The sequence below is a fragment of the Spermophilus citellus genome (assembly GCF_964194105.1).
Source record: "Spermophilus citellus genome assembly, chromosome: 6".
In the NCBI taxonomy this organism is placed as follows: Eukaryota; Metazoa; Chordata; class Mammalia; order Rodentia; family Sciuridae; genus Spermophilus; species Spermophilus citellus.
Genome location: NC_138187.1, coordinates 15,673,114 through 15,696,115, shown reverse-complemented (window position 1 = coordinate 15,696,115; position 23,002 = coordinate 15,673,114). Strand labels below are relative to the sequence as shown.

General features: G+C 46.2%; 1 protein-coding gene across 2 annotated transcripts in view; it reads right to left on the bottom strand.

Moving 5' to 3' along the window:
- Positions 1–20,480, bottom strand: part of EEF2K (eukaryotic elongation factor 2 kinase) — a 55,795-nt gene extending 35,315 nt beyond the window's left edge. Inside the window, exons 1-3 of one of the 2 annotated variants that reach the window (XM_081298341.1) lie at positions 20,137–20,480; positions 18,231–18,590; positions 9,005–9,326 (exon numbers count right to left, since the gene is read on the bottom strand). In XM_081298341.1, the coding sequence (XP_081154467.1) occupies positions 9,005–9,250 (246 nt within the window). In that variant the 5' untranslated portion in view covers positions 9,251–9,326; positions 18,231–18,590; positions 20,137–20,480. The remainder of the gene's footprint in view (positions 1–9,004; positions 9,327–18,230; positions 18,591–20,136) is intronic. The other variant, XM_081298340.1, reaches the window with a different exon arrangement.
- Positions 20,481–23,002: the final 2,522 nt, after the last annotated feature.

Here is a 23,002-nt window from a genome sequence, read left to right as displayed (position 1 = left end):
ACCACTATAGACCAGCCCAGTAGAACCTCTACACCCTTGTTTACAGAGCAGGAAGAAGCAGGTTTGGACTACTAGTGGCCAAGCCTTTTGTAGTCCCTGCACCTGGGGTGGGCACGCTGCCTTGCTCCTTTGAGAAACTGGCTCCTGAGGTAGCAATGCTCATTAGAGATGACCCCACCTGAGCTGAACGTCACTGGTGGGGTCAGGAAAACTATCAGGATAGCGGCTTGGACAGTGGATATTCTCAGACAAACTGAGCAGGGCAGAAGAGGTACTGGTACCTTTGAGAGCCATCTGGCAATGGCTGCGGACCTTCTCTTGCACTAACCTGTGGCCCAGCCATTTCTAGCACCTACCCAGGTGTATCCAGGTAAGTCAGGAAAGGGCTGTGAACGCTCTCATAGTCAAGGGCAAAGCACCTGCCCATCCCTAGCACGATGGTTACTCTCATACGAAGCCACTACAAAGAACAAGGTACCAACACAGATGATTCCTAAGACCTATGGCTTAGGCGGAAGAGACAAGATGCAGAATAACAAACAGTATCTCACCGTTTTCTGGTGAAGGAAACCCGAAGGTCATTGCTAAGGATTTTCCAAGATTGTGTGTGTCTAGGTGCACATATATTTATTTTTTTTTAACATTTATTTTTTAGTTGTAGGTGGACACAATACCTTTATTTATTTATTTTTATGTGGTACTAGGGATCGAACCCAGGGCCCCCGCACTTGCTAGGCAAGCACTCCACCACAACCCCAGCCCTTGGTGCATGTATATTTATATGTGTAAATGCATTAAAAAAAATTCTAAAAAGATTTACACCAAAGTGACATAAAGGCTATCTCTGAATATAGAAGAAAATAAGAGGTCAATCAAGGAAACTTTAGCTTTACAATGAAATGTTTCTAGGTATTGCATGTATAAAATAAAGTTAATAAGCAACAAAAATCACTGGATTAGATGATTGTGTGTGTGTGTGTGTGTGTGTGTGTGTGTGTTGCTGGGGCTGGAACCCAGGGCCTCACACATGCTAGGCAAGTACTCTACCACTGAGCTGCATCCCCAGCAGTTAGATGATTCCTAAGAGTAGAATATGCTCTTGTTCCGAAGATTCCCACACTGATGAGTGGCTGATTAATCTCACGTAGAAGGAGGGGCTGAGGGTGTTTCATAAGAAGTAAAATAAAACTCTGGCTGTAGAACAGAAAGGCTTTGGTTCTTCAAAGCCTGAAGATACAGAAACAAAAATTAAAATTTAATACTAAAACTAACACCAGGATATTTCCTGGAGGATGCTGGGAGTGAGGCCAGATGAGCAGGTGAGAAGTCTGCAGGTTTTTTTGGCATGTGGGATGGTATTGTTGCTTTGCCATTTTGTGTTCCTATCGTATCACCACTGACAAAGAAATCAAGGCCTCTAGGTCTTCAGCAGCCAGTGGCTCAGTGACACCTCCTTGAAGTGTCAGCTGGGACATTCACAAGTGGGTGTTCTGACCCAATGTTACTTCTGTAGATTCCAAGAAATACAGTTCTGAGTCAGCCTGACTCTGCTTCCCTCTTGGAGGACAGAAATAGGCTTGCACCAAACTTAACAAGAAAATGAGAGAAGCCAGAAGAATTGAGGAACCACGGCCAAGCTCTGGGGTGGGAGGAGGCCCATGGTGCTGTGTGGCTGCCTCACACTGTGCCATGTGGACCCAGAGGTTTTGTCAGCTCTCGGGGAACCCAGCACTGCATGTAGGAACAACAAGAAACAAAAAGAAAATAAGGAAACAGCCCAAGTGGCCCACAAGAGGCAGTTATTTGTGGGGTTATTATTAGTAGTAGCATTAGTATTTTGGTACTGGAAATTGAACTCAGGGGTGCTTAACTACTGAGCCACATCCTCAGCCTTTTTTAAAATATTTTATTTACAGATAGGGTCTCACTGAGTTGCAAGTGTCTCGCTAAGTTGCTGAGGCTGGCTTTGAACTTGCAAAGCCAGCCGCACCTCAGGGCCACTTGTGAGGGTAGATGGGTAGGTAGGATTGTTCCCTGAAAGCAAAGGAGGTTTCTTGCCAAAAGACCGACAGTAGCCAAGTTTGGCAGATCCAGGACTCCAACCCAAACGGACCGCACCCCAGCCGAGCTCTTTTGTAAAAAGCCTCAGGGTCAGAACACAGAGTCTGCATGTGACCTAGCATTTCCACTCCTCAGTATCCACCCAGAGAAATGAGAACATGTCCATACGATAGCAGCATCATTCGTAATAATGCATAAAAAGGTCCATCGTGGATGGTTTTTTAAAATGCAGTGTATTCATACAGTGGAATAATATTCAGCAATAAAAAGGAATGAAGCCCTGGATTTCCTTGTTCTCAGATTCTGAAAACATTATGCTAAGTGAGAAAAGACAGACACAAAAGACCACTTATTATATGACTATGTATCCCATATGTCCAGAAAAGGCAAATCCATAGAGATAGAAAGTAGACTGTGGTTACCTAGGGCTGGGCAGAATGCAGATGTTAGGATGGTAATTACTAAGGGGCACAGGGGTTTCTTCTTGGTGTTTGGTGATGAGTGCATAATTTCATGAATATACTAAAAGCCACTGAATTGTACATTTTAGATGGGTAAATTGTATGGTAAGTGAAATGTATTTCAACAGGGCTGCTAGAAAAATTTTTAAATAAAATAAAAAGGGGAACCCTTATTAATAAATACCCCCAGCACATTTGCACAAAGGATTTCTGCCTATTAGCACATGCACATCATTTAGAAAGGTGATTCCCCACAGCCAAGCTCAAGCCTCCAGAGCCTGCTATTCTCCAGATACCAGGTGACAAGGTGGCTTCTTGCCCTATGCCAGATTAATTTTTTAATCTGGGACCCAGGATGCCTAGGTTTAACTTCCCAACTCTGAATTTCCAGAGCACAGAACATACTGACCGCCTCTGGGTTACTTCTGTGGTCACTGGGAATAGCTGAAGACTCAGGCTACCAGGGCAGGGCCTCCAGGGGCTCTGTGGCAGGGACACCTCTCTCCCAGTGAGTCACCAGACACTAATCCTCTATCCCATTCTAGGTTGATCGCTGTTCTCTGGCCAGGCTGTTAGAACTGCCCTCCGGGGGTTCCAAGCATGAATGTGATCATGGTTGGCAAGAGTGTGGGGAGCAGGTGCCCATGCATGGAGGGGCACGTATGCCAGGGCAATCTCTGTGAAAGACAACCAGCAGTGCCCAGCTGAGTCTAAACCCACAAACATTTTGCCCCGGCCACTGTACTCATGGGGAGTTCTCTGGCAAGTGCATCCCTGCCTGGGCACAACGAAGCGGTGTCTTCCCGTGAAATGATATTCAGCCGCTAAAAACAAAAAACAAAACAAAACAAAAAAAACCTGAACATAAGAAATCCCTGGCATTGAAAAAGAAATCTACAATAAAACACCAAACAAAATAACCACAAATATGCAAGACAGCAAACTGCAGTTACGAAGAGCATCAGCTAGATACCAAGACTGCCTGGGTTCAATACTGTCCCACCATTTATTTCCCAGGCTCAAGTTCTCAGAGGCTGGGCTTGACTCTTTGGCAAAGTGCCAAACATCTAGGGATCTCTGTGTACTTAAATGAGTTGATAAGAGAAAGGCACCTTTAGCAGGCCTACCCTTCTGAGGATGCAGCACAGGGGTTAAGCTGGTTGTAGTTCATTTGGCTCCGTCCTGAGGGCCAATGTGGGAGGAGTCCTGGAGGTTGTGGAACAGGTTTGTAACATCGATGTGAAAATCCCAAAAAGGAGGCCCCATGCTTGTGTATGCAAGGAACCTTCTGGAAAGACACAGCCCAGGGCGCAGTGGTGGGAGGCCTATTTTACACGTCCCACTTACACTGAGTTTGTTTTATTTTGTTCATATATTACTTACATATTATAAAATATATGCATTTTTAAAGCTTGCCTTTATAACACATAGGATATTTGTTACTATGTTATTCATAACAAGGTTAAAAAAATTAAAATATTCCTCAAGCACCATGAGGTGCAGCTCAGGGGTACAGAAACTTACCTAGAAAGTGCCAGGCTCTGGGTTCTATAACCAGCCCTTACACCAAGAAAAGCCCCTCAAGGAGAGATGAATGAATAAATCCATGTATATCATTTGATGAAATATAAATGCAGTGCACTAAGATATTTTTAAATTTATTTATTTTAGTTAGGTATGCATGGGAGCAGAATGCATTTTGAGTCACTGTCCACAACTGCAGCACAACTTTTCATTTCTCTGGTTGTACGCGATGTAGCATCGCACCGTATGAGTGCACAAAAATTGTTTTAAAAAGGAGTGCCCTACAGGTGCTGATGTGGAATGACCTCCCCAAGATGTTCTCAGAAGAGCAAAACATTTTAAAAGAGAATTTCTCACTTGATTGGAAAATTTAAAAACACATATATGCTACATTGGCTTATTTTAGAAAAACGTGGAAAAGACAGAAGTGGAAGGTCCTCTCCAGAGGCAATCCTGTTGATGAGTTATGAGCTCCCTCCCAGGCGTGTGTGTGTGTGTGTGTGTGTGTGTGTGTGTGTGTGTGTGTGTTAGGGAGCTATAATCCTACTCCATACTGTGCTTTTTAAATGTAATTCCAGAGCAGGAGCACTTTCCCATGTTATGATGAACATCCTCCAGTTGGCTGCCCAATCCATTGATATTCTGCCACAGGGGAACCTGGGCCTTGACAAAGACAGTACCTGACCTTTCTCAGTACACCCCCAGTACCTGCTGGGTGGTGCTCCTTGGAGGAAGGCCAGGTGGCCATTTTGGCTAAACAACCCAGGTTACCATGTCAACAGGACTTTTTTAAAAAGCACATTAGATTAGTGCCAGAGGAACGAGGTTTGGAAAACTGGGCAGTTGTCTCCCTCTGAAGTCACCACTGGCAACAGAGCCTGCTCAGGATGAGCTAGAAGAGTGGACGGTGGAGCACTACATCCGTCCACAGGTGGTCAAACATCTTACCAAGGGACCTCTGTACCAGAGTCCAGGGAACAGCAGGATACATCCCCTGGCCTTCAGGTGGGGGCTGACTCATAACAACATCAGAGAATGTCAGATGCATCCAGAGATCTGCTAAGAGCCCTGAGGAATCCGTGGAGAAGAGCCAGGAAGGGTGCCAGGCTCAGTGGAGCACGCCTGGATCCTGAGGCCGGAGGATTGCAAGTTCAAGACCAACCTCAGTAACTTAGCAAGGCCCTAAGCAATTTAGCAAGATCTTGTTTCAAAATAAATAGGGCTAGGATGTAGCTGAGTGGTAAAAGGCCCCAGGTTCAATCCCCAGTAGCAAACACACACACACACACACACACACACTATATATATATATATATATATATATATATATATATATATATATATATATGCAAAATAATCAAAAATCCCTCTTAGTGGCACCCTGTCTCCCAGAGACTATCACCATTAAAGGTTGGATGCAAATTCCTCTTCTAAATAATTGTTGCTACACAGACACTAATACTATTTTTCAATAAAAATGAGATTACATTTCAACTTGTCTTTGTATTTAACAGCATATTTTTTTTAAAGTATCTCATTTTTTTTTTTTAAAGAGAGAGTGAGAGAGGAGAGAGAGTGAGAGAAAGAGAGAGAGAATTTGTAATATTTATTTTTTTTTAGTTCTCGGCGGACACAACATCTTTGTTGGTATGTGGTGCTGAGGATCGAACCCGGGCCGCATGCATGCCAGGCGAGCCCGCTACCGCTTGAGCCACATCCCCAGCCCCTTTAACAGCATATTTTTAAAAAAATAGCTAGGGGCTGAGGCTATAGCTCAGTGTAGAGAGAATGCTTAGCATATGTGAGGCCCTGGGTTGATCTCCAGCAGCCATAAAAATCTTTTAAATGTTTAAATAGCTATGATTTTTATCATCTCTATTATGGATCAGCACTGTGCCAAAGGCTTTTCAAAGATTTTTATTTTATTTTTATGATGTTAGGATGGAGCCCAGGGTCTCAGGAGTGCTGGGCAAAAGCTAGACCCCTGAGCCACTCCCTCAGCCCCTGAAATATGTATAGAAGCACATCTTCCTTTTAATGTAAATTCAGCATTCTGTTGGGAGGATGGGCCCCTGGGGGTGCGCATTTCGCATTTGAGCTGTCTGGACACGCCTTCCCGCTGCCCTTCATGCTGGACTGGGCCAGCGTTCCAAAGCTGCCTTAGAATGGGAAACAGGATAAACAGCAACCTGCCCTTCAGGGGGCCCCAACCCCAGAGGAGACAGGCTATTTCTGGAGCTGTCTGCCCTAGGGTGATTTAAGCCAGAACTCTGGCCCTAAAAGGAAAAATTTACCCCAGTGTCTGCAGGAACTAAAATTATTAATATTCTAAAAACAAACTAATTCTGAAGTTATAGAAGAATGCTTTAAATTGCAAATCCTGAAGTGGTACTTAATGGGCGTTTTGCACACAGTGCTAACAGATACTGTTTGTTGGTTAAGTTACATGAGGATAACAGTAATGATTTTTTTTTGGTTGTGTGTGTGTGTGTGTGTGTGTGTGTGTGTGGGTGTGTGTGTGGTGCTGGGGATTTAACCCAGGGCCTGTGCATTTGAGGCAAGCACTTTGCCAACTAAGCTATATCCCCAGCCCAACAGTACTGCATTTTAAATTCCCTTGCCAATTATTACACAATGTCCAATAATGTTTGCCTTGCACCCCTACCCCCACTGTATTCCAGTTTTGCATATGTGAACAGAAATCCCTAATAAAATAAATACCATCTTCCTCAATCCAGAAGAACTCTAAGCCCCAGCCTTTTTGACCATGATCAACATAAGAATATCTTACACAATGTCCCAGTACCCACACATATGCAGGGGTGATATTAAACTATTTAACACAAACTTGGATAAATGTAGAAGATATTTGAGAATTTGTGGAAAGGTTTTTTTCTTTTCCTTTTCCTTTTTTTTTTTTTTTTTTTTTTGTGTGTGTGTGTATGTGCTGGTCCTGGGAATGAAACCCAGAGCCTGTACATGCTAGGCAAGTGCTCTGCCTCTGAGCTGCACCCCCAGCCCATAGGAAGACCTTAAAAACCATTAATTTTCACAGGCAGTGACCCATTGGTAGGGCCATAAGCTAAAATGTGGGAACAGAAAGATAAATCACATTTATTAAGCACCTATAGTGCAATGTATATTAGGTGTTGCTTCAAAAACAATGATTAGCAAGAATTTATTCTATTCTTCAGTCAAAACCCCATAGGATGGCTGTAAATGTTAAACAAGATAATTTTTTTATGCTCCTAAGATATGTTTCTAAGTAGCTTATACTTATATTTCTAAAGGCTTATACTTTTTTTTTAATTCAATGCTTGTGCTAGATAAATGTAAACAGACTTTTAAAAGTCTGCGACAATTGTTAACCTCTTTGTACTCAATACACAGCCTGGCGACAGATGCATAAATAGGCAACCAATAAGTGCAGGTTTAGCCAGGTATGGTGGCATACGCCTATAATCCCAGTAACTCGGGAGGCTGAGGCAGGATGATGGCAAATTCAAAGCCAGCCTCAGCAACTTAGCGAGACCTTGTTTCAAACAAAAAATAAAAAGGGTTGGGGATGTGGCTCAGTGGTTAGGCACCCCTGAGTTCAATCCCCAGTATCAAATAGATAAATAAACATATTAATACATAAGTGCTGGATTAATTAATTGATGTAATCCAGTGTTTAATCTTACACTACCCAATGGTTTTCAATAAAAGCATCTGGTTAAATAAATTCTTAAAAATATTAACAATGGGTACATCATCAGAGGCTAATCAACAACCAACATTTGTGTGTGGGGAGGTGGGGGGTAGGAGGTGTGTCTGGTAGACCCCCATGTGTGATGGCTAATACAGCATCCTATCCTCATGCATAGTACAATACTATATTTTGAGAGAGACTACATGCACATAACTTTGATTATACTATATTGTTAAACTTGGTGTATTTTATTACTGGCTATTGCTGTTACTTTTTTTTTTTAGTTGTAGATAGACACAATATCTTTATTTTATTTATTTATTTTTATGTGGTGCTGAGGATTAAACCCCAGTGCCTCACACTTGCTAGGCAAGCGCTCTACCACTGAGCCACAACCCTAGCTCCTGTTGTTAATCTTCTTTGTACCTATTTACAGATTAATCTTTACCATGTGTATGTGCGTATAGGAATGAACAAGCCTATGTAGGGTTAGGGACCATTTGTGGTTTCATTTGTGGTTTGGAACATACCTCTGAGAATAAGGGTGTACGTATCAAGAAATATGTACAAGCCAGCCAGGCGCGGTGGCGCACACCTGTAATCCCAGCACCTTGGGAGGCAGAGGCAGGAGGATCGCGAGTTCAAAGCCAGCCTCAGCAAAAAGTGAGGCCCTAAACAACTCAGTGAGACCCTGTGTCTAAATAAAATACAAAATAGGGCTGGGAATGGGGCTCAGTGGTCAAGTGCCCCTGAGTGCAATCCCTAGTACCAAAAAAAAAAAAAAAGGATATACATACAGATGAACCATGAAATAAAATATTTACACTTTGCAGGACTAATGCTTTCTATTCTGTTTTGCTCCATTTCTTTAAAAAATTGCATAAGCAATTGATACATTCACCAAGTTTATGTGCATGAATGTGCACATGCTTGTGTTCAGAAAACAAGATCCTTACAATGTGCAATGCTCTCTGATATTTTCTATTGTATTCTGTTTTATTCCATTAAAAAAAAAGGTTGGCAAGACTCAAAAATATTTTTATACATGTGTTTTGGGTATTGAACAGCTATATTAAAAACGCTACTCTAAGGTGATGAAGCTGGTTTTAAGCCAACAGAATCTCTCAACAGGCAAATCCTATGATCCAGAATTGAGAACATCAGCCAGGGCTTGGAACCTGGGGAGAACCCAACCAGGGACCTCACCGTCCCATCCCCCGGGACAGGCAGGCTGGGTTCCAGAAGGTGGAAGAGGTGGTTTTCTCACCTTGAAGTGGAAGGAGCTGGCCGGGGACCCACTGGAGCCGTTCTGCTGACTTTTCTTTAGGTTGCTGTAGTAGTTATTACCCTTAGCATTGACAATGTGGTTGGATCCGGGGTCCTCAGTGATGGGGCAGATGAAATAGCCTTCATCATCATCGCTGTCTGCTTCAGATTCCCCGTCGTGGCCAGCCCTGGAGGATCGGCCACCATCAATGCCTTCCAGGCGGAAGATGAGGTCTTCGTCTGCCATTTTCCAGGGGTACCCGTTTTATCCAAGGGGTGCACGGTAGAGCCAGAGTTACTGGACCAAGGCAGCAGCAAAGGTCCTGCAAGAGAAGCAAGAGCCGAGGGTGGGTGCTGGTATCCAGGGGCAGAGCGGGCTGGGCACGACACCCTGCATGCTGCTGGCCATGGCAAAGCCCCTACCTTGGGAACAAAACCTAGAGCTATATTTTGGGGAGGCAGCTGGCAGCATCCAAGAACACCAAACCTGTCAGCCCAGTAATTCCGCTTCTAAGAACTCTAGCACTTGGAAATGGGGGAATGAGAACGGCATCTTAAGCAACCAGAGTGATCCTTTTAGAGCATAAATTAGATCAAGTCCCTCCTCTGCTTAACACCCTCCAGCAACTTCTCTTTGTATTCATAAAAAAGATCCAATGCCTTATTAAGGCTCTAAGGACTGCGGTTTCCTGGCTGTGCTCCAGGGACATGGGATTTCTTTCTGTGAACACTTCAAACGAATTCCCACCCCAGGGCCTTTCTACTTGCTGTTCCCGGTCCCCAGAACAACCTTCCCATAGAGGGTTCCTTCTCATCATCAGGATCCCAGCTCAAAAGTCACCTCTTGCCGGACATGGTGGTGCACACCTGTAATCCCAGCAAGTCAGAACATTGAGGCAGGAAGGTTATAAATTTGAGGCCAGTCTCAGCAATTTAACGAGAGTCTATCTCAAAATAATTAAAAAAAAAAAAAAAAAAAGAGCTGGGGATGTAGCTTAGTGATAAAGTGGGCCCTGGGTTCAATCCCTAGTACCACCAAAACCAACACCAACACCAACAACAACAACAAAAAAACAACCCACTGTCATTCACCCTGTTGTATTTTGTTCACAATTATGTTCCCAAGCTGAAGTCATCCTGTTTCCTTTTAATAGTCCATATGCCCACCAGAGCCTTAAAGAGAGCCTTGTACACAGAAGGCACCCAACACATTTCCCTGGAATGAATAAGCCCTCCTAAGAGTGTCCCCTGTAACAGCAAAAAGAGACTAGCAGTCCCATGTGTCCATCAATGGAGCCCTGTTACATATATTGCAAAGGAGAAGCTCCGAGACCCACAGAATGCCAAGACAGCAAGACTGTAGAATAGAACCCTCTCATTTACAGCCAATTGATTTCTTTCTTTTTTTGTTGTTGTTGTCCTGGGGATTGAACCCTGGGAGCTCTACCGCTGAGCTACATCCCCAGCCCTTATATTTTATTTTATTTTTATTTTTGGGGTGGGGTACTAGGAATTGAACTCAAGGGCATTCGACCACTGAGCCACATCCCCAGTCCTGTTTTGTATTTTGTTTAGAGAGACAGGGTCTCACTGAGTTGCTTAGAGCCTCGCTTTTGCTGAGTCTGGCTTTGAACATGTGATTCTCCTGCCTCAGCCTCCCGAGCCACTGGGATTACAGGTGTGCATCACCGTGTCTAGCTTTTATATTTTTATTTTGAGACAGGGTCTTGCTAAGTTGCCCAGGGTGGCCTTGAACTTGCAATCCTCCTGCCTGAGCCTCCCGAGTAACTGGGATTTGTGCCATCACACCAGGCCTGCTGACTGATTTTCAACAAGGGTGCTAAGATAACTAAATGGGAAAAGAAGAATCTTTTCAATAAATGGGCTGGGATAATTGAATATCCACATGCAAAAGAATGCGATTGAATCCCTTCCTTACACCATGCAAAAGTCAACTCAAAATGGACCAAAGATTAAATATAAGAGCTAAAACTCTGCTATAGAACTCTAATATAGAACAATTTCATGAACTTGGATTAGGCAGACTCCTTCAATATGACACCAAAAGCACCAGTAGTAAAAGTGTAGATAAACTGGACATCAAAATAAAAAACTTTTGGGGCTGGGGATGTGGCTCAAGCGGTAGCCCGCTCGCCTGGCATGCGTGCGACCTGGGTTCGATCCTCAGCACCACATACCAACAAAGATGTGTGTCCACCGAGAACTAAAAAAAAAAAATAAATATTAAAAAAAATAAAAATAAATAAATAGAAAAATAAATAAAAAACTTTTGGGGGCTGGGGATGTGGCTCAAGCGGTAGCGTGCTCTCCTAGCATGCATGCGGCCCGGGTTCAATCCTCAGCACCACATACAAACAAAGATGTTGTGTCTGCCGAAAACTAAAAATAAATAAGTAAATAAATGTTAAAAAAAATAAAAAAATAAAAAACTTTTGTGTTTCAAAAGACACCATCAAGAAAGTGAAGACATACTGGCTGGGTGCAGCAGCTGCGCACGCCTATCGTCCCAGCAGCTTGGGAGGTTGAGGCAGGGGGATCGCAAGTTCAAAGCCAGCCTCAGCAACAGCGAGGCACTAAGCAACTCAGTGAGACCCTGTTTCTAAATAAAATACGAAAAAAAGGGTTGGGGATGCGGCTCAGTGGTCAAGTGCCCCTGAGTTCAATCCCCAATACCCCACCCCCCAAAAAAGACAACCTGAATAAAAATTGGCAGAGTTTGAAAAGAGTTCTCGAAGGAAGATACACAATGGCCAATATAATAGATGGAAAGATGCTCAGGATCATTATTAGCCTCTGGGAAATGCTAGTGGAAGTCACACCTACCAGGATGGATATATTTTTTAAATTGGAAAATAACAAGGGTTGACAAAGATGTAGAGAAATTGGAACCTGTCAGGCCGGTGGCAGTGGCAGTGACTTAGCACAAAGCAGCCTCAGTGCAGAAAAGAAACATCAATCAGGAGCCAAAGGAAACGCCTGTCAATCAGCAGGGTCTCCTGACCAATCCTGGATCTCAGCCAGTTTCCCAAGACCAACTCCAGCCGGACAAGGGACTCTAAAAACACTTTTTCCTGTCCCAAGCCCTTCCCTTCCTGCTGTAAGCCCCATAAAATTCCAGTCCAGTTGAGCTCCCGAGGTTTCTCCTCAGACCCTTTTCCTGTCCACTCTGTGGGTTTGATGGAGTTCCACCAGGGAGTGATATCTCAAATAAAGCCTCCCTCAGTGGCCTTTTTAAATCTGCCTCCCTTGGTCCTGGCCCATTGCCTGATCTCACAGAACCCACACACAGGGCTGGTGGGAATCCAACTGGTGCAGCTACTTTAGAAAACATTGTGGCAATTTCTTAGAAACTTAAACCCAGAGTTACCATATGGTCCAACAATTCTACTCTTAGGTATCTACCCACACAAAAGCCAGTGCACAAATATTCAGAGCAGCATGGTTCACAATCATCAAAAGGAGAAACAACCCAAATGTTCCTCAATGATGAATGAATAAACAAAAACGTGGTATATTCACATAATGCCTCCACATGGACAGAACTCCTGTAATCCCAGAGGCTTGGGAGGCTGAGGCGGGAGGATCCAGAGTTCAAAGCCAGGCTCAGCAACTTTGCAAGGCCCTAAGCAATTCAGTGAGACCCTGTCTCTAAGTAAAATACAAAAAAAAAAAAAAAAGGGCTAGGGATGTGGCTCAGTGATAAGTGCCCCCGGGTTCAATCTGCCCCACACCAAAGGAGGGAAAAATAGACAGAATTTAACACTCTTATGCAAAGCGACAGAAGACAGCCATCAAGACAACTACTGCATGATTCCATTTGTGTGAAATGTCCAGAGAAGGCAAATCCATAGAAACAGGAAGTCGCTCAGGGGTTACCAGGGGCTGGGTTGAAGAAATAAGGGTGACTGGGGAGGAATGGGAATTGATTTCTAATGGCGATGGCATTTCTTTTGAGTTGATGGAAATGTTCTCAAATTGAATGTAGCGCTGGCTGAAGGGCTGTGGATATACTAAGAAACACTGAATTGTCCACTTTAAATGGGTGGAGGACGGTAAGGTATGTGACTTATGTCTCCATAAAGTTGAAGGAAAATAGTCAAGAAAAATCTCAAATTTAAAAAAGCAAGTTGCAAAACAGCAGAAATATTAGGGCATTAAAAGGAAAAGAAAAAGGATATTTGGGCATTCATTCAAAAATTCTTGAAGGCCGCCGAGGGGCTATGCTTGCTTTGGAATGAGCAACTGATCTGGGAGCTGGGAGCTGGGAGCCAGGAGTGGAGGGAACTTTTCAAAACTGTGTACACTCTATCCTGTTTTAACTTTTTACAGAATTGGATTGCTCTCCACACAAAATAAGACATTAACTAGCTTAAATAAAAAAATTTTAGGAGCCCACCATGATGGAGCCCAGCATGATGGAGCCCCAGCTACTTGTGGGGCTGAGACTGGGGGATGGCTTGAGCCCAGGAATCAGGGCCAGCCTGGGCAACACAGCAAGATCCATCTCTTAAAGAAAAAAATGAAAAAGATATTAAAAAAAATATTTTAGACCAATTCAATAGTTGCAATTATTCTCAAGGGCTCTGTCCAAGACCCTGGTTCAGCCCTTCCCTAATAGTTATTGAAGCAGGAAATATATTTATATTCTAATTCAGTACATGCCCAAGAAAATAGAAATTAAAATCACAGGCAAGTTCACCTTGCCTTTCTTTGCACATTGCACTCTTGCTGCTTTTTAAAAATATTTTATTTTTTTTTTAGTTATAGTTGGACACAAAACCTTTGTTTTAAATATCTGTTTTTATGTGGTGCTGAGGATGGAACCCAGGGCCTTGCACATGCTAGGTGAGTGCTCTACCGCTGAGCCACAATCCTAGTCCACACTCTTCCTGTTTTCTGTTTCACCTTTGGCTTCTGCTTTTCATTCTTTTTGTTCTTTTTCCTTAATACACTGCCCACAAGTTACGTCAGTCTCCTCCAAGTCTGAAAGTCAATGTCAATGGCTGAGTTTGTTTCTCAGCCTCTGGGTAAGTCAGAGTCACCAGCCTGAAGCCAAAGCCAGAGTCTGCTCAGGGCCTGCTGCTCCCCATTCTCAGTTACACCCATCTCTGGTGCTCTCCCCCCACCCCCATCAGCCCTTGGCCAGAGTCCCTGCTGACCAGGACGGCCTGCTGCCTGGAGCTGCCAGCAGACCCAGCCAGGTCAGTGGCCTCTGGGGACTAGAATGGTGCCAGGGAAGGGGCCAGAACCACAGTTTCAGCCTGCAGGCCCGAGGCAGTGTTGCCCAGTGGTTAGGAGCGCAGATCGAGGAGCCTGGCTGCTGGGGCCACCCTGGATCTTTGCTGGTGGCCTTGCCAGTTAATCCACCTTGTCAACTCTCCCATTCTATGGTGGCGGGAGCTGAGGGGAAAGTGGTCTGACTGTGGCTCCCTAGCTAGCTCACAGGGGCCTTAGGACCAGACCCGCAGCCCTTGACCACATCCTGCCATAGACCTGACATTCTCCTGACCCCAGGAAACAGGGGCAGCTCTAGGCGAGCAGATAGGACTCTGCCTGGCTCAGGGCCTGTAAATGACCTCACTGGCCATCCTGGCACTGGCACACACAGGTCTCTCTGCCCCAAATGCCCTTCCCACTCATGGGCAGATCTGGTTGTTCCCTCCAAGACACAGCTCAAATTTTGACCTCCTCCAGGAAAACCTCCCTTGATTGTATCCTTGTGTATAAACAGCAGACAGCAAAGAGTACCCACCCCTGGGGATGCTCCCAGGACTCAATGAGACAGGCCAGCGGTGCCTGGGGTTCGCCCTGGTCACCCCCACCTCCCACTCCCTAAACCACTTCCTTCCTCCCTATTTTATCATACCCAGAGGCCAAACCGTCTATGTGGCAAACAGAATAATGGGTCCCCAAGGATGACAACATCCCAATCCTTGGAAATTGTGAATATGTGACCGTATATGGCAAAAGGGACTTGGGAGCAGTGATTACATGAAGGGTCTCCAGTTGGGAGATTGTCCTGGAGAAAGATTGTGACGAGGTGTAATGCCAGATTTGTGGGACCCCAGGAGACCTCCAGGAGCCGAATCCGATGCAATCACACAAGAGTCTTTATTGCAAGCTGGAGCCTGGACTCACAACCGTTCCCCACGCAGCGGTCCCAGGGAGTGAGTCCCGGTCCTTTGTTCAGTGAGATTTTATAGGTTTTGGGGGATACTCTATGCGTCCCAACATCACACAGCAAATCATTCCATACCGCAGGAAAGTCACACAACAGCTCTTAACATTGATTAGCACATTCACTGGCAGAACAAGTTGGGTAGGGGTGATTGGTTAGTGCAAGAGGGGGATTCCTTTGAACTGATTGGTTTAGGCCACAAGGGGTGTCCGTGCTGAACTACATGGTTTCCCATCATGTTATCAACCACCACAAACTACTGGGGGGTCATCTGGCATCCCAGGTATTTTCTCTGTCTCATGCTGATTGGTGGTTGCTGGGTGGGGGGGAGGTTGCTATGGGTCCTCACCTAGCCTAACTGAGTCAGGGACACCTGTCACCACAGATCTCTCCTGTTATTTGCAGATGAACAACTCAGCAGGGTGGGTATGTGCCTAGAAAGGCTCTGTGGGTTTTTCCAAGGACAAGGGTCACACCCCCTTCCTTAGGACAGGCCTTGAGGTAGAAGCTGCTGTTATTTATTTTCAAAAATGGAGTCACATCAGTTTCTCAAAGGGAATCAGGGGCTGTAGACAATAAGAAAGATTTAGGGCTGGGAAAGTGGCTCATGCTACAGTACTTGCCTAGCAGACTCCAGGGCCTGGGTCCCTTCCCCAGCACAAATAGAGAGAGAGAAGGATTTGAAGATGTTATGTTGCTGGGTTTGGAGAAGGAGGAAGAGTATATAAGCCAAGACAGGAAGTCAAGTGGCCTCTAGAAGCTGGAAAAGACAAGGAAAGAGAGTCTCCCCTAAAACTTCCAGAGGAACAAAGCCCCTTGACTCCTTGACTTTAGAGCTTCTACCCCCAGAATTGCAAAGAGAATAACTTTGCCTTGTTTTAACCCATTAAGTTTTCCATCACTTGTTATAGCAGCAATAAAAAACTAATACAGTCTAGAGAGGTGGCTCTCAACCTGGGGCGATGTTCCTCCTCAGGGGACCCTTGACAATGTTGGAGACACATGACATCCTGTGACATATGAGGACAGTCCTCTACAATGAAGAATTATATGATCAAAACATCAATATCGCTGAGGCAGAGAAACCTAGCTCTAGATTCTGATGGAATTTTTATTTATTTATTTTTAAATATATTTAGTGGTAGATGGAATCAATGTTTTTATTTTATTTATTTATTTTTATGTGGTGCTGAGAATCAAACCCAGTGCCTCATACGTGCTAGGCAAGCGCTCTACCACGGAGCTACAACCCCAGGCCTCTGATGTAATTTTAAGGGGCAGTCCACAACGTTCTCTCCCTCCTCTCCTCTTTGAAAATAAATCTTGGCTGAGTGCGGAGGTGCTCATAATCTCAGCAACTGGGAAGGCTGAGGGAGGAGAATTTCAAGTTCAAGGCCAGCCTCAGCAGTTTAGCTACAGCATTCCTGTGTTCAATACTGCAGGAGGAAAAAATAAAAAGTCTCTGTGCCTACCACAAAGACAGGGAAATTAGCTCACTGACATAAGCAAACAGCAACCTACTATGGAAACCGAGGAGAGAAGTCAACATTCACTCTGCTTAAAGGCTCATAAAAATATCTCCGCAGTACACTGTGCTATTAAACGGTTGTTGTGCAAGGGCTATTTTGTTTTTGAAATTTGAAAAACTACATTTTAGAGTACGAAGCACAAAAGGCTGTAACTAGAGCTTCGTTTAACAAAATGCAAGAGCGCTGTGAATTTTAATGTTTAATCATCTGCTAGACACCCTCCTTGTGTCCCCAGGACACGGTGTTCTCCTGGCAGGTCAGATCAGGAATACAGGGTGTCTGGCTTTCCCCCGTTGAACTCCATGTTTACACAGCCCTCTCAGTGGCTGGACCACGTGACGAGGTTAAACAAAAGGAGCCATGTCTCAGCCTCTCCAGCTCCCAGGCCAGAGCAGGATGCTAGGCACACCCTACCAGTGCAGTCACAGGGATGAGTAACTAGAGAAAAGCTGTCAATCTCCTCTGACATAATGGGCACCCAAGGCTTGAGAGACCAGGGTTATAATTGCCAGTTTGCCCAGTGGTAGAGCTGAGATTCTGAGTGGGTCAGTATTGATCACTGAGGACCTGAAAAGCACCAAGAACAGACTCTGGCCCAACCAGACCTTTGGATGAACTGATCTGAGTTCAAGTCCCAGCTCAGCCATTTACTAGCTGAGCAACATTGGGCCAATTACTTGATCTCTCTGAACCTCAGCTTCCTCATCTATAAAATGCATTCACCCAACAGAGTGGAGCATGGCAATCTAGGTAGAAAAGAAATGAGAGGGTAGCAAGAAAAAGCCACCGTGGCTCAGTCAGATCTCCACCTGCTGGTGATTCCCTGCCCAGCCTGTGAACTCATGTCCCAGTGTCACCTGCAGTTTGGTGGGACCATGTGACCACATGCGGGCCAGTGGAAAGTGGGCAGAAGAAACTTGCACAACTTCCAGGACCTGACCAGGCTCTCTTTCACGGCCATTCTGCCCTGAACAGATTCATGGCATTTCTATATCATTTACTATGGAACTCCTCTCCCTGGTCTTTGAACATACTGTCGCAGGTTGTCCACCCTACCCATCCCCTGGCCAGCTCATCTGCTCTCTATCAGGTCTCAGCTTAGATGTCACCTCTTCCAGGAAGACTCCTCTGAATCCCAGAAAGTAGACACTCTTAGTTTCACTCTTAGTAGATACTCTTATATGGATAAACCGAGGAACAGAGAGATTTGGTGACTTACTCAAAATCACACAGAAAGTGTGAATTGGGCTTGATGCTAGTGCTGGCTGAATCCAGAGCTTTTAATGTAGACATCCCTTCCTCCATTAGCAGCTCTAAAATCCCAGGGCCACCAGCAGTAGTTACAGCAGCCTCCTCACCTGGGAACTTGTTAGTAATGCAAATGTTTGAGCCTCACTCCAGGGGACTAAATTAAACTCTGTTAGGGGCCCAGAGATCTGCATGACCAAGGCTTCCAGGGGATGTTGTTATGCCCTGAGGTTTGAGAACCTCTGACCTACCTGCAGTTCAGCCACTTCCTGTGCCTTGCTGGTCCTAGCCAGGGCCAGAAAGGCCGAGAGCTGAACTGCGGCTCTGGGGATTCCACAGCCCTGTGGCTTCTAAGGTCAGCAGATCTTCATCTTTTGCTTTATTACCGGTGTATTAGTGACTCACTCCTTTGTTTGTTTGAAGTGTTCTTGTGCCCATCAGCCCTGGCTGCAAGAGTCTGATCCAACAGCACTTGAAAGCCTGAGCCAATATCATCCCCTGTGTAGACACCGCCCTCTCTCTAACAGCTTTCTTCTAGGAGCATTCTCAGTTGGGGTGGGGGCGGGGAGAACAGGACTGTTTATAACTTCTTCATCAGTAAAACTGATCTCCTGCAACACAAAAACTGTTCTTAATCAGCCCAGCCAGAGGCTCCTTCTAGGATTAAAGTCCTGATTATGAAATTTTTCTGTTTTGGGTTCAAAAATTCTACCAGTAATGGCAAATCCTAGATGATTTTGAGCAAGCCCAAGTTTCTGTTGTGCACTACCACGTCTCTCCATCCAGCTCCCGGGAACCACATAATCAGATGCCAACTTGACTGAAAACTGGATAAGACTTCTTTGGGGAATCTGATCCCGGCAGGATAAAGAATCTGAACAGCTTAGCTGGACAAGATACCCCCCAAAAGCCACATCCACAGATCTCCCAAAGAGCTTATTGTGGAGTCCCATGGCCCCATTCTACTCTGCAGGCAGCCAAAGACCACCAAGGGAGTTGGAGGGAAGGTTCTGTCTGTGTGGTCTTCTGGGCCCCTAAAGTTATCTTCACCAGGCCCGCAAAGGTGGAGTGCAGTAGGGCTGGGTTTGTGGCTCAGTGGTACAGCACTTGCTTAGCCTGCGTGAGGCTAAGCACCTATTTAAAAAATCCATCCTGAGCACCACATAAAAAAATAAACAAATAAAATAAAGTTTTTAAAAAGTTTAAAAATAAAGTGGAAAGAGTGGTCCAGGCTTAAGAGAGGCACACACCATCTCCTTCCACTGACAAGCTTTCCCCACTTAGCTCAGACATCACCTCCTCCAGGAAGTCTTCCCAATAACCTTCACTCACAACGGGCATTCTCATCTCTCACCAACTTCCTCCATATCCCCCACTTAGTCCATCTTGCTTATTAGAGTCTGTTTATGTGGCTGGCTGCCACTTAGCCTCTGGGAGTCCAGTAACAACTCTGAGCCTCTTCTGTAAAATCTGCTCTCCTGTCGGAGGAAAGGCAAGGGAGCGCTCACGACGTTCTAGGACCCAGAACTCAGGCTCCTAGAGAGTGTCTCCCCAGGGCAGATCTCCTCCCCCCACACACCAAGCAGCCCATCTGTCACGCTTGGGCACAGCTGGGTTGGTCCCCCACAATTCCACGAAGGGGCTTACCCGGGAGTCCCCGCCCCCGCGCCACCAGGCGCACGTTAATGCTTGGCCCCCAGGCGCACGTGTCACCGGCGCCTGCCAACACCCCAACTCTCGCAGCCAACGATGCAGCAAGGGCGTACACACAGTCCCCGAGGTTCCGGGAACTGGGGCCCATGCAGGCCTCTGGTTCAGGGGACGGGGTGGGGATGCGGCTTGAAGCCCCGCAAGGGACAAACAGGCAGCCTGGCGGGCACCCTCTGCCGGGCCCGGAGCTGTCTCTCGCGGCCAGAACGCCGCCCATCGCTTGCCAAGTGCGTTCCTCATCCACGTCGCCGTTAGTGTGCACGACTTCCCCATTTTACAGAAGCAAACACTGAGCGCCTGGGACCCGAGCAACCAGACGAGGGGCGCCCCATTCTCCAGGCGCGCCGTCCGGAGCCGCGCTCGGGCCGCCGGCTGCACCGGAGCGCGTGGGCCTGCAGAGCCCAGTCCCGGTCCCCACCCAGCCCGCCGGCTGCAGATGGCACCTACCTCCTTGGGGCGGGCAGGAGCGGCCGCCGCTGTCCACGGCCGCAAGGATCCAGAGAAGGTGGCAGAGGCTCGCAGCCCGGCGCTCCAGGGTGCAGGGCGGGCGGGCCCCCCGAGAGTGCCGGGGAGCGGCTAGCGGGGCGCAAGGGCCGGCTAGCGGGGAGACCGCGGGGAGGGCGGACTGATCTAGGGGCACCCGGCTGCGTACCCGGGACAGGAGCGCAGGCAACAGACTGCAGGGCTGGGACAGCTGCACCGCGGGGCGTGTGGGCGTGGATCCCGGCAGGAGCCGAGCCCGGGAAGGAGCTGATCCGGGCTGGGGCAGAGTCTGGTGTAAGGCCGGAGCGACGGGGCAGGGGCGGGACTTCGGTGCTCACGTGGCCGCCCCCCGGTGGCCGCCACGGAGCCTGCAGCCGCCTCGCTGGTCTGCCCCCCTGCTCAGTGACGAGCGCCCCGCCCGTTGAATACACAGACACACACACACAGTGTCAGCATCTAACGCCCATTTGTCATTTATGGAAATCTCTGTAATTAACCTTAGGATACTTTTATGAGAAATGCTTCCCCGCCCCCCATCTCTGCTTTGTAAAAACTTAGGCACATACACCAATTGCATTTCTTTATGTAATTATTTAACCAATATGTCCTCTAGGCGTTCCTTACCAGTCTTGTTTACATTGCTGTATTCCCAACTGAACCCAGGGCCTGGCACATAGTAGGTGCTTAATAGAAGCCTGTGGAATGAATGGATAAATATGGCAAAGTATAAAGAAGAAAAGGAAATGGACAACTGCTGTGAACATTTTGATAATCATGTCCTTCCAGATATTTTTTCTAATGAAAGGATATTTTAGAAATAAAATAAAAAAAAAAGTTGCATCTATTGAGTGATCTATTTCATTCCAGCTCCATGCTGACTCTAGAAGGGCGGTAGGTGTCATTAGCCTTATTTTACAGATCATAAAACTGAGGCTTAGAGAGGTCACCACTGCAGGGACACAACCAGGAAGGGCCAGCTAGAACCAATCCACACTTAGCTGATTTCCAAGCGCTGAGGAATGTAAACATCTTTCCCTTCACTTATGACCCACTTCTAAAGTGGAACCTCTTGCCAAAGGACTTTTATCCAGGGCTGGGGTTGTGGCTCAGTGGTAGAGTGCTCGCCTAGCATGCATGAGGCACTGAGTTCAATCCTCAGCACCACATAAAAACAAAGTAATATGTTCCCCTAAAACTAAAGATACATAAATAAATGTTTGTTTGTTTTTTTTAAAGGACTTTTATACAGCTGGACTCCTGCCGCTCACCCTCATCCTTCCCCCAGGCAAACCAGAAACCAGGAACTAGAAATCCTCTTCCTCAAGACAAATCATAGAAACCAGAACCCATTTTCCCCAAAGCTAACCATAAAATCTACAAATACTCCAACTCTTCCCTACTTCTCTGCATGAGAAATGGCCATAAAGAAATCCTTTGACCTACCTAGTTTGATAGTAGGGCATAAGACCCTCATTCCAGAAGGGGATCTGCCCCACACCCAACAGGAAGAAATGCTACAACTGAGGGACCCAGAGGACTCCGAGTATTTCTACATAGCTATTAAGGTTTCACTGAACCTCAGCATAAAAAGGATACTTTATCCTGGAACTTTGGTCTTCCAACTGAAGGTTCTCATGTCCTGCAAAACTGTGATAGAAGAAATGTTATGGTGTTTCTCCTATGAATCCATCACCAGTTTTCTTCTTCTTTGTGGGGAAGGGTACCTTGGATTGAAGTCGGGGCACTAGGCCACTGAGCCACATCCCCAGACCTATTTATATTTTATTTAAAGGCAAGGTCTCACTGAGCTGCTTAGCATCTTGCTAAGTTGTTGAGGCTGGCTTTGAACTCACGATCCGCCCGCCTCAGCCTCCTGAGCAGCTGGGATTACAGGCATGCACCATGTCGCCCAGCTACCAGTTTTTTCATCAGGATCAAAAAAATCAGGCCTTCAGAGGGAGCATGTGAACTTCCCTGCTCAGGCACTGCGAGACGGAGAGGGACCGGAGGGTTTCCAGCAGGGAATGTCTAGCAAAGGGCCACCCCAGTGGGATGTGCCACATAAACCTGCTCCTTGTGCCCCGAAGAGTCCTTTAGCAGGAGCGCCTCTGTCCTGGAAGGTGGGGGGAGGTGAGGGAGAACCCCCATGGAGGTGGAGGTCACCCAGAGTCCCAGGCAAACACCAAGAGCACAGGAAGATCAGAGAGACAGGGACACCGTGGGTATACTGACGTTTGTTCTTTTCCTTCCTCTCATCAATGGGTTGGGAATATGCTTCTGTGGTCGGGACCATCTGCCATGTGGAATGCTTGCTCTGATGCCTTTTGGGGGAACAAAGATCTGATATTCATAGGACCTTCATTTTTTGTTTGGCTCTGTGGCAACGGCTTTCCAGGATGTCAAGGGTTGGATATGGTTAAGTGTGTCCCCGAGGCTTCCTGTGTGGACATTTGGGACATCTGATCCCCACTCCAAGGTATTAGGAGGGCAGATATTTAATCCGACTATCTTTAGAGTTGGAGGTGATTAGGATTAGATAATGATTAATGCTGGCAGCTAAAGACAGACAGATGGACACACCACACACACACACACACACACACACACACTCCCTATCTCTCCTCACATGATACCCCACACCTCCTCTGGACTCTGCCAGCAGGAAGCCATCACCAGCTGCAGGTCCTCAACCTTGCCTTTCCAGAACCTTGAGCCAAAATAAACCTCCTTTCTTTATAACTCCTCCTGTCTGTGGTATTATGTTCCTGGTGAAAGAAAATGGTCTAATGCGAAGGCATCATCCTTTTCTATCATCATCACAACCTTCTGA